The following is a 16,005-nucleotide window of genomic DNA, read 5'->3' as shown; positions in this document are numbered from 1 at the left end:
CTTTAGGTGCTTTTAGTCACACGTTGGCCATACTAAAGACTATTTGTGTTGTTATTTTTTTTTAATTTTATTATTATTGTACTTTAAGTTTTAGGGTACATGTGCACAACGGGTTGTTATTATTGCTGCCTACTATAGTTGCACTTGAGGTATTTAGTGTGGAGGGTAATGGGTGATTCAAATCTCTATTCACCTTCCCACGGGACCCAGCCCTTCAGAAGGGGACGCCCGGACTTCTCCTCCCTCCTCTGGTGGTATCTCCCAGGAGAGGATTGTATTAGTACTATTGGACTTCTACCCTATTTCCCAAGGTGGTTTCTCCCATTAAAAGTTGTACCACCCTTCCTGCAGCCTACTACTCATTCAGATGTCTCTCAGACTTTCAGGGTGGTTTCACTCAAGAGATGACTCCCCTAGTGACCTTTCCACCTTTTCCCTGAATGGCGTCTCTAAAAAATGGACTGTACTATCCTGATTCCTCCTATCATCTGCCTGTGGTTTCTCCCAGGATCCCCTTCACTTGGTGATTTTTCGCTGGCTCCTCTATTCCCTGGTGGTTTCTTCCAGCAGGTAATTATTATCCTCAATGTCCTGTATTAGAAGGGTAACTTAGCTTTTCTAAATATAACATACAGCGCCAGACCCACATTTCCAGTAACTTTCTCCTCCAAAATAGAAGCCTAGTCAGACAAGGGTCACACTCCAGCATCCTATGTAACTATACCTGCCTCGCTCTAGGAAACCCTGCCAAGCGGCCAATTCCTCTGCTCTACGGAACGGATATGCTTTCAAGATGGCGGCCCACACGAATAAACACCATAAGGGCGCGGCCATATTCTCTGCCGGACAGCACCACGTTACGGAAGCTGTGCGCTGTGTCTGCGCCTTGTTGACTGTTCACTGAAACTGGCTTCCAAGTTTATTCAGAGCATGCGCCATATCAACAGCCTACAAAGGGGAGGTGCTAGAAGTCGGACCGGAAGTGGAAGTGGTCCTCCAAGGCTTTTTTGCCGCTGGTGTCAGGAGTATTTTCATATTCCAATACCGATAAATCTTTGAGGTGATTTTGGTTGATCACGATTGGGGTTTCTGTGGAGCCAGTAATAGGGGGTGTCGAGGTTGCCTGTGGAGTTAGTGATTGCGGTTTCAGGCTTCGGTGATGGGGTTCTGTGGCGTCCGTTGTTGATTGTGACGGATTTCTCGGGTCATTGATGGAGCTCTTTGGGATGAGTGATTGAGGTTTAGGGGTCAGTGATGGGAGTCTGTGGTCAGTGACAGAGCCTGTAGGGTCAGCTATGGTGATCGGTGAGGACTGTAATCAGCTTGCTTTCTAACCTGAGTTGAAAGTTCAGCTTTTTAATTTTCAGTCTTCTTTAATATAAAAATTCTCAAGTTTTGGTGAATCTTTGTATTAAAAATTGTTCAAATCTAAGTGTTTTTTTCTTTGATCCATGAGTTATTTAGAAGTTCCTTTTTTAAGTAATGTCTGTTTAATGGTCAAATTGAAAAATTGCTTTATGACCTAGTTCGTGGTCAGTTTTCATGAATGTCACATCTATTACATAGAAACAGTGTACTATGTTCTCTAATTGTATTGTTATAGATATTAATTAAGCATATATTCAAAAAATATATCTGTCTCCTCACAGATTATTTTGTCTGCTTAATTAATTACAGAGGAAGGTAAAGTACTCACTCTGGAAAGGTTATTTGTCCATTTGTCCTTCCTTCTTTTTCTGCTTTATATATGTGAAATTATTAGGAACAATTATGTGCATTTTTTTTTTTTTTTTTTGAGACGGAGTCTCGCTCTGTCACCCAAGTTGGAGTGCAGTGACGCCATCTCAGCTCACTGCAACCTCCGCCTAGTGGGTTCAACGGATTCTCCTGCCTCAGCCTCCAGAGTAGCTGGGATTACAGGCACCCACCACCACGCCCAGCTAATTTTTTGTATTTTTTAGTAGAGACGGGGATTCACCATGTTGGCCAGGCTGGTCTCAAACTCCTGACCTCGGGTGATCCACCTGCCTCGGCCTCCGAGAGTGCTGGGATTACAGGCCTGAGCCACCGCGCCCGGCCTATGTGCATTTTTAATATGTTATAGATATGACTAAGTAGCTCAAAATATAACAATTCAAGCTTATACCAACAATTTATAAAATAACTCATTTTCCCAAATGCTTTTCCAGCAGTGGATATTGTTGCATTTTAAAAGTTTTTAAAATTTTGAGGGAAAATTATATCTAATTGCTCCGATGCATTTTCCAGTTACTAAAGTTGGCATCTTTTTGGTTAATTGCTATTTGTTTCCTTTTCTGTGAATTTTCATATCTTTTGTCCTACTTTTTTTGTGGTATATTTTAACATAAAATTAGGAAATATCATCTAATCGAAAGTATCTGATTTTTCTGCTATAGGGTCTGTGTTTCCCCTCACGTGTAATAAGATCCCTCCCAGCCCACCACAGTGTTATACACATATATACTTCTAAAATTTATTTTAATAGTCTTTGGGATTTAACAAATACACATAATTAAGTGATCAGTCCTGCTGGCATTTGCCTACTGAATAGTGTGTGATGGAGATCTACTTTGTTTTTTTCCAGGTGGCCAGCCAGTTATATCACTGCCATTTATGCAATGAATGTCTTATGCACACTCATTTGAATACCACTTTTATCACATATATAGATCAATATTGTCTGGTATATTTATTGTTTTACTTGTTTTTATTACATTGTTTTTATATTGGTTTAATATCTGATAACGCATGATAATCGCTGATATGTATTGTATGATTTTTGTGTGCCAGGGAGGTGTTGAGCACTTTACAAGTATTATCTCATTTAATTTTTGTAACTTTGAGATAAGCATTTTCATCCTCATTTCTGAAATTAAAAGTGAAGAAACGGCCGGGCGCAGTGGCTCACGCCTGTAATCCCAGCACTTTGGGAGGCCGAGGCGAGCAGATCATGAGGTCAGGAGATCGAGACCATCCTGGCCAACATGGTGAAACCTCATCTTTACCAAAAATTAGCTGGACGTGGTGGCGCATGCCTGTAATCCCAGCTACTTGGGAGGCTGAGGCAGGAGAATTGCTTGAACCTGGGAGGTGGAGCTTGCAGTGAGCCGAGATCGCACCACTGCACTCCAGCCTGGCGACAGAGCGAGACTCCCTCTCAAAAAACAGTGAAGAAACTTCTGTTCTCATAGGTGAAAAGTGGCAGAGCTGCAGTTCAAATCTGCAGTAACGTTACTCCATCTATCATGACTTTTCCCATATTTCACCGTAACTAATACCTATCACAGATTTTGTTAAATTTTATGTTCTCCTCAGCGCTGGTTCTCAAAGTGTGGTCCCTGTACTGACAGCATCAGCGTTTCCTGGGCACCAGTTAGAAATGAAACTTTTTGGATTCTACTTTAGACCTACTGAATCGGAAACTGTGGAGTAGGCTGAGAATTTTTAACTGTGTTTCATTTAACAGGTCCTCCAGGTAACTTGAATGCATACCCATTTGAGAACCACTGCTTTGGATTCTAGCTCAGGAACCTGCACCTTGATATATCCAGGAAGTGCTTATGTGGTGAATGTGAAATGACTGACTATGGGAACATTGTCTTTCCAGGTTTCTAGGTGTCTCTGGGGAGCCCCTGGGCCAGATCTTCCTCCAGACTCCAGCCCATCTCTTCAGAGCAGTTCTGCTTGAGTTCACAGATGACTGCCAAGCTTCAGACACCCTAGAGAAAAAGGGTTGAGACCCAATGTGGCCATGCCAGCTAATTGGACCTCACCTCAGAAATCCTCAGCCCTGGCTCCAGAGGATCATGGCAGCTCCTATGAGGTGAGAAGGAGGAGTCCCAGGAGGCGGGAATTCAATCCAGGACTAGATATCTCTGGTCTGTCACTAGAACCTCATGACTGAGGGAGGCAGCTGGGCCACAGGAAGCAGCTGGACTCTAGACCTGCTGCTCCTGAAACAAATCTTGATCTTCCTGTTGAGAATGAGCAACACGTGGGTAATGTCTCCGTCTCTGGAGGCCATCTGTGTGACAGTGGAGAGGTGGACTGTTAAGAAAAACTGTTGTTTATTTTGTCATCACACTACATTGATCTTTGGGCTGTGGATAGATTTTCCTGGTTAGAAGTCACTTTTCCATGGGATTTTCAAAGTATTTCTCTGTTTCTTCCTAAACTGCCTCCTCAAACACAAATATTTTCTTTCTTTCTTTCTTTTTTTTTTACCTTTCTGTTTTTCGGATATTGGTTCTCCATTTTTTTCCCTCTACTGTTTTCTATTTCTTTGCTGCTCTCTTTTTCAGGAAGCTTTGTCACATTTGCCTTCCAGCCTTTCTTTTGAGTTTCTCGTTACCACTATCAACATTTTAATTCAACGTTTTAATTTTTAACAACTGTAATTTATTTTCTAAATATTCTTTTTGATTAGCATCTTGTTCTTATTTCATGGGTATAATTTTATTTCTTATGCCTCTGGAGATATTGTGATAGTGTATTAGGAAAGTTTAGTTTTCTGAATAGGGAATATATACACTTCGTTCAAAAATAATATTGGTAAAATGGGAATAATAGTAAAAAATAAAAATTAAAAACAATTAGAAATACATTTAAAGGCAACACACCCTGAAAAGTGTTATAGGAAACAAATTCAGGGGAAACATGGATCTGTGGTTCACCCACCTCCGTTCCCCACTTACCCCCGTGTTTCTCAACATACAGGACCAATTTTATTCTTTTTCTTTGATTGCTTAGTTCTATAAACAAGTAAAAACAACTACACATTTTTTTCTTTCTATTTCACAAAAGGTGCCATAGTAGACTAAATTTTCACACATTGCTTTTTAAATATTTGTTTGGTAAAATACAGCTCATATTATGAACTATGTAGCAGTAGGCATTCTTCTCATGTCTTTCCTTTCTGTTGCATGTGTAATTTGTAGTAGAATTTCATTTCTGGTTTTAGTCACAGGTAATAAGAATCTTCTAGCTGAATTTCACTGAACCTGTACTTCTGTTCCTATTGGGAAATTTTATGATTGGGTATCTTAATCATTTTTACCTAGAAGATATGAAGGGTAGATTGAAGCAAAAGCTATAATTGGTAAAGGTATAATTGGCAGTCACTTTCCTTATGCAGAGTAAGGAGATTTTTATGGTTTGAAGAAGATTCTGATTTTTGTCTGTGCTCAAGTATAATGACAGAGTGGTCTTGGTTTTGTCTTCCACCATGGTGGTCAGAGATTGGTCTTGTTTGCTGTTGGTGTTCCAAGAGATTATTTTTGTGTAGCGCCATGGAGAACACCATGAGTTAGCTGGCCCCTGCCAGGCTAGCTTCTAGCAAAACTGAGGTTTAACTGATAGTACCAGGCTAACTCTCAGCAGTCAGGGGCTGCTTTTATCCTCATTTAAAAATAAAGGAATGAACCAAAAGAAAGCTAGGGATGCAATTTAGGAACAGGTCAAAAGGAATTTAAGGTGAAAATCACTTAAAGGGATGAAGAGGATGGTTCATACTTATAAAAGGAAGAATATACAAATAATTATAAAAGTTATCAACATTTGTTTAACTAATAATGTATTTTTGAACTATATTAAGTAAAAATGAACAGAAATCATTAAATATACCATTGGCCATTTTAGTACACTACTCTCAAGGCAGACAAAGAATAGAAACCTTTGCCATCATACTGATTCTGTTTTCTAAGAGCATTAAATTAGAAATAAAAAGTAAGGCCTGGGGCGGTGGCTCACGCCTGTAACCCCAGCACTTTGGGAAGCCAAGGAGGGTGGATCACAAGGTCAGGAGTTGGAGACCAGCCTGGCTAACATGGTGAAACTCATCTCTACTGAAGATACAGAAAATTAGCCGGGCGTGGTGCCACGCATCAGTAATCCCAGCTACTTGGGAGGCTGAGGCTGAGAATCACTTGAACCTGGGAGGCGGAGGTTGTAGTGAGCCGAGATCGTGCCATTGTACTCCAGGCTGGGCGACAGGGCGAGACTCCATCTCAAAAATAAAATAAAATAAAATAAAATAAAATAAAAATAAAAAGTAAAAGGCTCTTACACAACAATGTGAATGTACTTCATGCCACTAAACTGGTCACTTAAAAATATTAAAATGGCAACTTTTATGTTATGTGTATTTTTACCACAATTAAAAAGCATTTGGGGCCAGGCCCAGTGCCTGTAATCCCACCACTTTGGGAGGCCAATGTGGGCGAATCATGAGGTCAGGAGTTCGAGACCAGCCTGGCCAACATGGTGAAACTCCGTCTCTACTAAAAATAAAAAAAATTAGCTGGGTATGTGGCGGGCACCTGTAATCCCAGCTACTCGGGAGGCTGAGGCAGGATAATTGCTTGAACCTGGGAGGCAGAGGTTGCAGTGAGCCAAGATTGTGCCACTGCACTTCAGCCCAGGCGACAGAGTGAGACTCCGTGTCAAAAACAAAACAAAACAAAACAAAACATTTGGATAAAGTTGTGCATTTTAAAGTTTGTGTGGTAGGCTGGGTGTAGTGGCTCATGCCTATAATCCCAGCACTTTGGGAGGCTGAAGTGGGTGGATTGCTTGAGCTTAGGAGTTCGAGACCAGCCTGGGCAGCATGGTGAAACCCCGTCTCTACAAAAAATAGAAAAATTAGCCAGGTGTGGTGGTGCAGGACTGTAGTCCCAGCTACTTAGGAGGCTGAGGTGGGAGGATCACTTGAGCCTGGGAAGTAGAGGTTGCAGTGAGCTAAGATCATGCCACTGTACTCCAGTCTGCGTGACACAGTGAGAACCTGTCTCATAAATAAATAAAGTAAGTTTATGTGCTAAAGCTAACCTGTGGGTAGAGGGGAAAAACTATAGATTTAATTGCTTCTTTTTGGAATTCTGGACGTTTAAAAAAAAATAAAAGACCTAAGGTATGAGTTTGACAGAAACACAAGTTGCTTCTATGTGTTGACAATCAAAAAATGGAGTAAATATCTACATAATCAAAGACTGTGTGGCCGGGCATGGTGACTCACACCTGTAATCCCAGCACTTTGGGAGGCCAAGGTGGGTGGATCACGAGGTCAGGAGACCAAGACCATCCTGGCCAACATGGTGGAACTCCGTTTCTACTACAAAAATTAGCCGGGTGTGGTGGTGCACACCTGTAGTCCCAGTTACTCGGGAGGCTGAGGCAGGAGAATTGCTTGAACCCAGGAGGCAGAGGTTGTAGTGAGCCGAGATTGTGCCACTGCACTCGAGCCTGGGGGACAGAGCGAGAGCGAGACTCCATCTCAAAAAAAAAAAAAAAAGACTGAGCAGCATGGTGGCTCACACCTGTAATCCCAGCACTTTGGGAGGCTGAGGTGGGTGGTTCACTTGAGGCCAAGAGTTCAAGACCAGTCTAGCCAACATGGCGAAACCCCATCTCTACTAAAAATACAAAAATTGGCAGGGTGCCACAGTGCAGGTCTGTAATCCCAGGTACTTGGGAGGCTGAGGCAGGAGAATCTCTTGAACCTGGGAGGCGGAGGTTGCAGTGAGCCGAGATCATACCACTGCATTCCAGCCTGGGCGACAGAGCAAGACTGAAAAAAAGACAAAAGAATGTAACAAAACAGGGGAAACAGTTAGTTCCATACCTAAGATTCAAACAATCATGAATAAATATTATATAAAATCATGCCAAAAATATGAAAGTATAAATAAAAGGATAAAAGTTTACAAAAAATAGATATAATTGGTAAGAATTTAAATGGTTCAAAGTCCTTGAAGAAATTAAAATGTTGATTCAGCATTTCCAACACAGTAAAAAATAATGGAAAAGTCATGCATTTTTATAGTTGGTCATTATGCTGAAGTTTTGGGTAAAGAATAATATTTAAAATTATTCTCAACCTTGCTTTTGGTTTTTGTTTTATTTTGTTTACAGTGTTAACCTTGATGCCTGAAAGAACTGGAAATTATGAAGATAGATTCAGAAGTCAAATATGTTAACTAACTGCATTGAAGAGTAGAAGAAAACAATAGCCTAGTAGGTTTTTACTGGGATTAGTGAAACAACTGCTATTTTCTCAGCAACCCACTCCAAAGCCAAAGTCAAAACTAAAATTGTAAAATATCTCAAAAACAATAAAAATGGTGTATATATATCAGAAGCTCTGGTATATAGCAAAACTGTACTAAAAATAATTTAGAAAAATAATTTATGCAAATGAATAAAAAAATCTAAATGAAAAGGATGAATTTCTTTTTTTTTTTTTTTTGAGACAGTCTTGCTCTGTAGTCAGGCTAGAGTATAGTGATGTGATCTTGGCTCTCTGCAACCTCCGCCTCCCGGGTTCAAGAAATTCTCCTGCCTCAGCCCAGCGAGTAGCTGGGACTACAGGCGTGCGCCACCACGCCCAGCTAATTATTTTGTATTTTTTTAGTAGACACGGGGTTTCACCATGTTGGCCAAGATGGTCTCGACTTTGACCTCGTGATCCACCCGCCTCAGCCTCCCAAAGTGTTGGGATTACAGGCATGAGCCACCGCACCCGGCTGAAAAGGATGAATTTCTAGAACATTAACTACCCCACCAAATCTTTAATTACCATTTACCACATTTTATTTCTAGGTTTTAAGATTTTCATTTTTTAACTTTACTTTTGGCCATGTGTGGTGGCTCACACTTGTAATTCCAGCACTTTGGGAGACTGAGGCGGGAGGATTGCTTGAGCCCATGAGTTGGAGACCAGCCTGCACAACATAGTGAGACCCTGTCTCTACAACAAAAACCAAAATTAACTGAGTGTGGTGGTGGGGCGCCTGTGATCCCAGCTACTTGGGAGGCTGAGATTGGAGGATGGCTTGAGCCTGTCAAGGCTGCAGTGAGCCACGACATTGCCGCTACATCCAGCCTAGGTGACAGTGAGACCCTGTCTTGAAAACAAAAGCAAAAAACTTCAATAAGATTAGGATTGCAGCATTGGAGAAATTTACTTTTCGAGAGATTATTACAGGTATTTCTTTGTTTTTTGTTTTGTTTTGGGATTGTTGTATAGGCACTTGAAAAGAAAAAAATTTGATCAATAAGATATATAGCTATGAGGTTTTTATAGTATTACTCATTTTTTTCTACTTTGTCTCAAGGAGCTGAGAGATATTATTAAAGTTTCCCACCACAAATGTATTTCTATCTATATTTTCCTATAGTTCTTTTTTTTTTAAATTTGAGACAGAGTCTTGCTGTGTTGCCCAGGCTGGAGTGCAGTGGTGCAATCTCGGCTCACTGTAAGCTCCGCCTCCTGGGTTCACGCCATACTCCTGCCTCAGCCTCCCGAGTAGCTGGGACTACAGGCGCCCACCACCACGCCCTGCTAATTTTTTGTATTTTTGGTAGAGACAGGGTTTCACCGTGCTAGCCAGGATGGTCTCGATCTCCTGACCTCGTGATCCACCCGCCTCAGCCTCCCAAAGTGCTGGGATTATAGGCATGAGCCACCGCGCCCGGCCTTTTTCCTATAGTTTTTGTTTATAAATTTTGATGTTATGTAGTTTGGTGCACTGATAGTAAATACAGCATCCGAAACTCATTTCACATTGTGTCCTTGTTTAATATTTTTTCCCCTGCAATTCAGCCCTATCTAATATTAAGGAGGAGGCTCTTATTTCTTTTCTGTTGGCAACTCCAGATATGCCTTTGATCATCTTTTTAATGTCATCCTTTGGAGTTCTTGTGCTTTTTTTTTTTTTTTTGTGGAAAGATGCATTTTATGTTATGCTTCTGATGTGGCTATTTTATAAATCTTTCACTATATACTCTATATTTGTGCTTTGTTTCTGTGTGTCTTCCATGTAATTTGGAATGTTTGGATCCTTTTTGTGTGTGTGTGTGTGTGTCATCTTTATAATGTTAACCTCTTGAACTAAATATTCGAATCTACTCTTTAAAGACAGTATTTATTAAATTTGTACTGTGAATAATGATAACAGTTCTACCCTGCCACTTCAAGGATTCTTTTGTTCATTGGATGTTTTTATTAAACTTCTCTTATTTTCTTTTAAAAAAATCTTTATTTCCGTCTCATGTTGCTCACTTGTCTTAATCTGCTCTTTGCCACCTTTTGTGTTTTTGCAGGGTCTTCTCATTTTTTTCAGGGAGACTTATTTTTGTGTTGCTTTTCTTTTTTTTTTTTTTTTACTTTTTTACTGAGTTCTGTTAATTTGTTTTTCAGAAATTTATATCACTATATTCTTAATCTGTCTGTTTTTCCATAAGTAGTTAATTGTTTTAGTGAATTCCTTGAATTCATGGAGGATATGATTTCTTCTGTTGTATGTCAGTTTATTTCTAGTGTATTCCTCTTAATCTCCTCTCTTTTTTTTTCATCCTTTTACTCATAGCATCTTCGTACATCAAGAGATGTTTATTGTCTTTGAATGAGGAGATTTCTTCCTGACAAACTGTTTGTATAAGATCATTTGGTGAGGTGTCAAAACTCCATTCCAGCCTAACATGACATTGTCTTGATTCCCCATTAAATTTTTTGATGACATTAGTTTTGGGGGCTGGGGGTTCAGTGTGTAGGGCATGAATATGCAAGTGTGTGATGAAGAGAAAACTAGAGCATGCGTATTCATTTCAGGTATATAGGGAACTTTTTTTTTGGTTTAAGCTTATAGGTACAAGGGCAGGTTTGTTATGTAGGTTAACTTGTGTCACGGGGGTTTATTGTATAGACTTTCATCACCCGGGTATTAAGCCTAGTACCCATTAGTTATTTTTTCTGATTCTTTCCCTCCTTTCACCCTCCACTTTCCAAAAGGCCCCAGTGTGTGTTGTTCCCCTCTTTGTGTCCATGTGTTCTCATCATTTAGCTCCCACTTACAAGTTAGAACATGTGGTATTTGGTTTCTGTTCCTGCATTAGTTTGCTAAGGATTATCACCTCCAGCTCCATCCATGTTCCTGCAAAAGACATGATCTCATTCTCTTTTATGGCTGCATAGTATTCCATGGTGTATATATAGACACCACATTTTCTTTATCCAGTTTATCACTGATGGGCATTTAGATTGATTCCATGTCTTTGCTATTGTGAATACTGCTGCAGAGAACATATGTGGGTATGTGTCTTTATAATACAATGATTTATATTCCTTTGGGTATATACCCAGTAACAGGATTGCTGGGTCAAATGGTATTTCTGTCTTTAGGTCTTTGAGGAATCGCCACACTGTCTTCCATAAGGCCTGAACTAATTTACACTCCCACCAACAGTGTATAAGCCTTCCTTTTGAGAAATGAAGATATTGTAAGCCTCATAAACAGAATCAACACACATCACAAAGAAACAAATTGTAATCTCCGAACACAATTAAATGAATAAATTTAAAAAGTAGCTTTTAAGAATCATACTTTTAGGCTGGGCGTGGTGGCTCACGCCGGTAATCCCATCACTTTGGGAGGCCCAGATGGGCAGATGACCCGAGGTCAGGAGTTCAAGACCAGCCTTGCCAACATGGTGAAACCCCATCTCAACTAAAAATAGAAAAACTAGCCAGGCGTGTTGGCCGGCGCCTGTAGTCCCAGCTACTTGGGAAGCTGAGGCAGGAGAATCGCTTGAACCTGGGAGGCAGGGGTTGCAGGGAGCCGAGATTGCACCACTGCACTGCAGCCTGGGTAACAGAGTGAAACTCCATCTCAAAAACAAACAAAAAAAAAGAATCATACTTTCAGATATTAATGATCACAAGTATCTTTAATACATTTCTGTCTCCAATTTCTTCCTGTGTGCTCGTGCACTCTCCTGAATTCAGAGACCTGCTCATACATGACTTTTTTTTTCTTAGAATAAAGTAAGCTAGAGAAAAAAATGTTATTAAGAAAATCAAAAGGAAGATATTTGTATTCAATATTCATTAAGTGAAAGTGGATCATCGTAAAGGTTTTTATCTTTGTCATCTTCACATCTGAGCGGACTGAGGAGTAGGAGGAAAAGGAGAGTTTGGTTTTGCTGGCTCGGGTGGCAGAGGCAGAAGAGGAGGAGAAGGTGGAAGGGGAGGCAGGAGAGGCATGCACACTATATGTAACTTTTATTGAAAAAAATTCATGTAACTGTGGACTTGCGTAGTTCAAACCTGTGTTGTTCAGGCTCAACTACAATTTATATTCTCTCTCATCAATTGTGCAATGAGTCTCTGATCTTCCAGTCTTGTCCATTCCCAAATGTTATGTATGTTTTGAAAATAATCTTTCTTAAGTAATATATATATTTCAGTTTTTTATTTTGAAATTATTATAGATTCATAAGGAGTTAGAAAATATAGTACAAAGAGTTCCCCCATAAATTCCAGTTTATTGTGGTATGTGATTCTTTTTAGTGATTCTTGAATTCAGTTTGCTGACATTTTGTTGGGAATGTTTGCATTTAAATTCATGAGAGATATTGGCCTATAGTTTTTTTTTTTTTTGTTACTGTGTTTGTCTGATTTTGACATTGGAGTAATACTGGGCTTAAAAATATTAGTTTGGAAGTGTTTCTCCTCTTTTATTTTCTGGAAGAGATTATGTAAAAATGATACATTCTTCTTTGTAAGTTCGATAGAATTCTTTGGTAAAAGCTGGGTATGGTGATATGTGTCTGTAGTGGCAGCTACTCAGGAGGCTGAGGCAGGAGGATCGCTTGAGCCCAGGAGTTCGAGGCTGCAGTGACCAATGATCACGCCACTGCTCTTCAGTCTGGATGACAGAGCAAGATCGTGTCTCAAAAAAAAAATTAAAAAGAAGAAAAAAAAAAGAATTATCTGGTAGAACTATCTGGCCTAGAGGTTTCTTTTTCAGGAGCTTTTAAATTATTAATTTAAATTAATTTAATGGTCATAAGATGGTTTATCTTATACATTTTCAAAGGTTTGAGTTTTGGTAGTTTGTGATGTTTGAGGAATTGGCTTATTTTTTTCTAAGTTATTGAATTTATTAGCTTGGAATGTTTATTTTTCTCATTGTATTTTAAATGGCTGCTGCATCTATAATGATATTTACTGTTTTATTCCTAATATTGGTGTCTTTTTATCTTTGCCAGTCTGGTTGACTAATAGACCAGTGAATTTATCAGTTTTATTATTTTGTTCTCTAATAACTGGATTGTGTTACAGTGATTTTTCTCTCTATCTTTTGTTTTCAGTTTTGTTGATTTCTACTTTTTATTATTTAGTTCCTTCTGCTTGCTTTTGAGTTCTTTTGCTCTTCTTTTTCTAGTTATTTATTTATTTATTTATTTATTTTTGAGACAGGGTCTGGCTCTGTTGCCCAGGCTGGAGTGCAGTGGTGCCATCTCAGCTCACTGCATCCTCTGCCCTCCCAGGCTCAAGTGATTCTCCTGCCTCAGCCTCCCAAATAGCTGGGACCACTATTTGGGAAGCGCACACTACCACACCTGGCTAATTTTTGTATTATTGATGGAGATGGGGTTTTGCCCTGTTTCCCAGGCTGGTCTCGAACTCCTGGGCTCAAGCCGTCCTCCCACTTCGGCCTCCCAAAGTGTTGGGATTACAGGAGTGAGCCACCATGTCTGGCCTCTTTTTCTAGTTTTTTGAGGTAGAAGCTTACATTATTGATTTGTAGCTTTTTCCCTTTTCTAATGTAATCCTTTAGTACTATAAATTTCCCTCTCAGCCTTGCTTTACCTGCATCCCACAGATTTTGATAGGTTGTATTTTTACTGTCTATACATAGAACTCTATGTATTTTAAATATTATTTTGGCGATATCTCGTTTGACCTGTGGGTCATTAAAGAAGAGTGCTGTTAATTTTCAAATATTTTGTGGGTTTTTTAGGTTGTTTTTGTTTGTTATTTTTTAATTTGCTTGGAGATTTTGTCTGTTTTGTTTCTGTTATTAATTTTTGTTTGATTCCCTTGTGGAACATACTTTGTATTGTTGTAATTCTTGTAAACTTGTTGAGGTTTGTTTCACAGCCTAGGGTATGGTTATCATGCTCACTTTTCTATGGGTGCTTGAAAAGAATGTGCATTCTGCTGTTGTTTGTTGCAGCTGCCTTTTCTATAACCTTGATGATGTCCTGTCTAGTATTTTGATAAATTGCTAAGGTGAGGGAGGGGTATTCAAGTCCCTAGTATGCTTTCTTTAAATGTATACAGCTCCATGTGGTAATAGGCATTCCTTTCATTGTGCAATTCCAAGTTAGATTTTTTAATTTGGAGGATCATGTATTTTGTTTTCAAAAAGCATTTTATTATGAAAAAATTTAAATATATGCAAAAGTAAAGATAATAGTATAAAGATCCCTTTCACCGATTGTCCCTGTCACCCAGTTTCAGTCGTCATCAACATTCTGCCTTTTTTTTTTTTTGAGATGGAGTCTCACTCTGTTGCCTCGGCTGGAGTGCAGTGGCACGACCTCAGCTCACTGTAATCTCCACCTCCTGGGTTCAAGTGATTCTCGTGCCTCAGCTTCCTGGGTAGCTGGGGATTATAGGTGTGTGCCACCACACCCAGCTAATTTTTGTATTTTTTGGTAGAGATGAGATTTCTCCATGTTGGCCAGGCTGGTCTCAAACCCCCAACCTCAAGCAATCCACTTGCCTCGGCCTCCCAAAGTGCCGGGATTACGGGTGTGAGCCACCACACCCGGCCCATTCTGCCATTCTTACTTTATCTGAAACCACCTCCCATTCAGCAGCTAGATTATTTTAAAGCAAATCTCAAACACCATGTTTTGTCTAAAAATACCTTGATATGTATCTCAGAGAGATATGAATTCCCTTTTTCCTTTGTGTTTAGCATAACCAGTAAGCTAATGTCACACAACAAAATAACAGTAATTCCTTGATATCATCTAATACCCACCATTTGCATTTCTCTAAATTGTCATAAATATTTTTTTAAGATGGTTCATTTTAATTAGTGAAAGTCCACAAGTTGCATTTGGTTAGTATGGCTCTTAAGTCTCTATTAATAAAGAAAATATTCCCTTCCATGTCCATTCTCTTGTAATTAATTTTTTGAAGAAGTGGGCCATTTGCTACCTTCTGAATTTAGCTGATGTCTTGGTCTTCATATTGTTCAGTATGTTTCACTCTCCTTCCCACTCCTGTGAGTGGCTTGTTACATCTGGAGACTTGATGAGATAGGGGTTTGAATTTTATTTTTTGGCAAGAATACTTCATAAGTAGTGTAATGAAATTAATTACTATGCCATGTCAGCAGGCACATGAGAGCTGGTTTGTGGATGCTGATGTTACTAGCTGATCTATCCATTGTACGCTTCCCTTCAGCCTTTCAACTGAAACATTCCAACAGCCATTAATGATTATTGTCTAAATCTGTTATTTCATTAGTAGTTATACATGGTGCTATTTTAATTTTATCCTAACTTCTTTATTTATTAGCTAGAATCATTCTATAAAAAACTTTTCCAACCAGGTAAAGTAGCTCATGCCATTAATCCCAGCACGTTGGGAGGCCGAGGCAGGTAGATCGTGAGGTCAGGAGATCGAGACCATCCTGGCCAGCATGGTGAAACCCTGTCTCTATTAAAAATACAAAAAGTAGCCTGGTGTGGTGGCGTGCGCCTGTAATCCCAGCTACTCGGGAGTCTGAGGCAGAGAATGGCTTGAATCCAGGAGGTGGAGGTTGCCGTGAGCCGAGATCGCACCACTGCACTCTAGCCTGGGCGACAGAGTGAGACTTTCGTCTAAAAACAAAAAAAAAGAACTTTTCCTCACCAGCTGTTTGGTTATCCTGTAATACAGAACTTAAAAAAAATTTACATATAAATCTGATTACCTTAATTACCATTACTGAAAGTAAAAATTCCATACTTTGACCAAACTGTTTTTCCTATACTGCTTTTCTGACACATCAGACAGACTTCTCTCCATTTGTATAAACCTGTTTGCTGCTCCCTAAACTCATGGTGTGTTTTTCTATCTCTACACCTTATATTCTTGTCTTTTCTGGGCATTGTCCCCCTCACCCCATATTCTGGGTTACACTTTGT

General features: G+C 39.6%; 1 protein-coding gene across 7 annotated transcripts in view; it reads left to right on the top strand.

Annotated features, from left to right (window-relative positions):
• The first annotated feature begins 812 nt into the window (after positions 1–812).
• Positions 813–16,005, top strand: part of ZNF585A (zinc finger protein 585A) — a 67,298-nt gene continuing 52,105 nt past the window's right edge. For 5 of the 7 annotated variants that reach the window (XR_010131963.1, XR_010131962.1, XR_010131961.1 and 2 more), the window contains exons 1-2: positions 813–1,060; positions 3,629–3,844. Coding sequence is in view for 2 of the 7 variants with exons in the window: in XM_031003981.3 (XP_030859841.1) it covers positions 3,773–3,844 (72 nt within the window). In the remaining 5 variants the exon portion in view is untranslated. The other 2 variants (XM_031003982.3, XM_063701280.1) reach the window with 2 other exon arrangements.

The sequence above is a fragment of the Gorilla gorilla genome, chromosome 20 (assembly GCF_029281585.2).
Source record: "Gorilla gorilla gorilla isolate KB3781 chromosome 20, NHGRI_mGorGor1-v2.1_pri, whole genome shotgun sequence".
Lineage (NCBI taxonomy): Eukaryota > Metazoa > Chordata > Mammalia > Primates > Hominidae > Gorilla > Gorilla gorilla.
The sequence above is the reverse complement of the archived record's forward strand: the minus strand, read 5'-3'. Positions and strand labels throughout refer to the sequence as shown.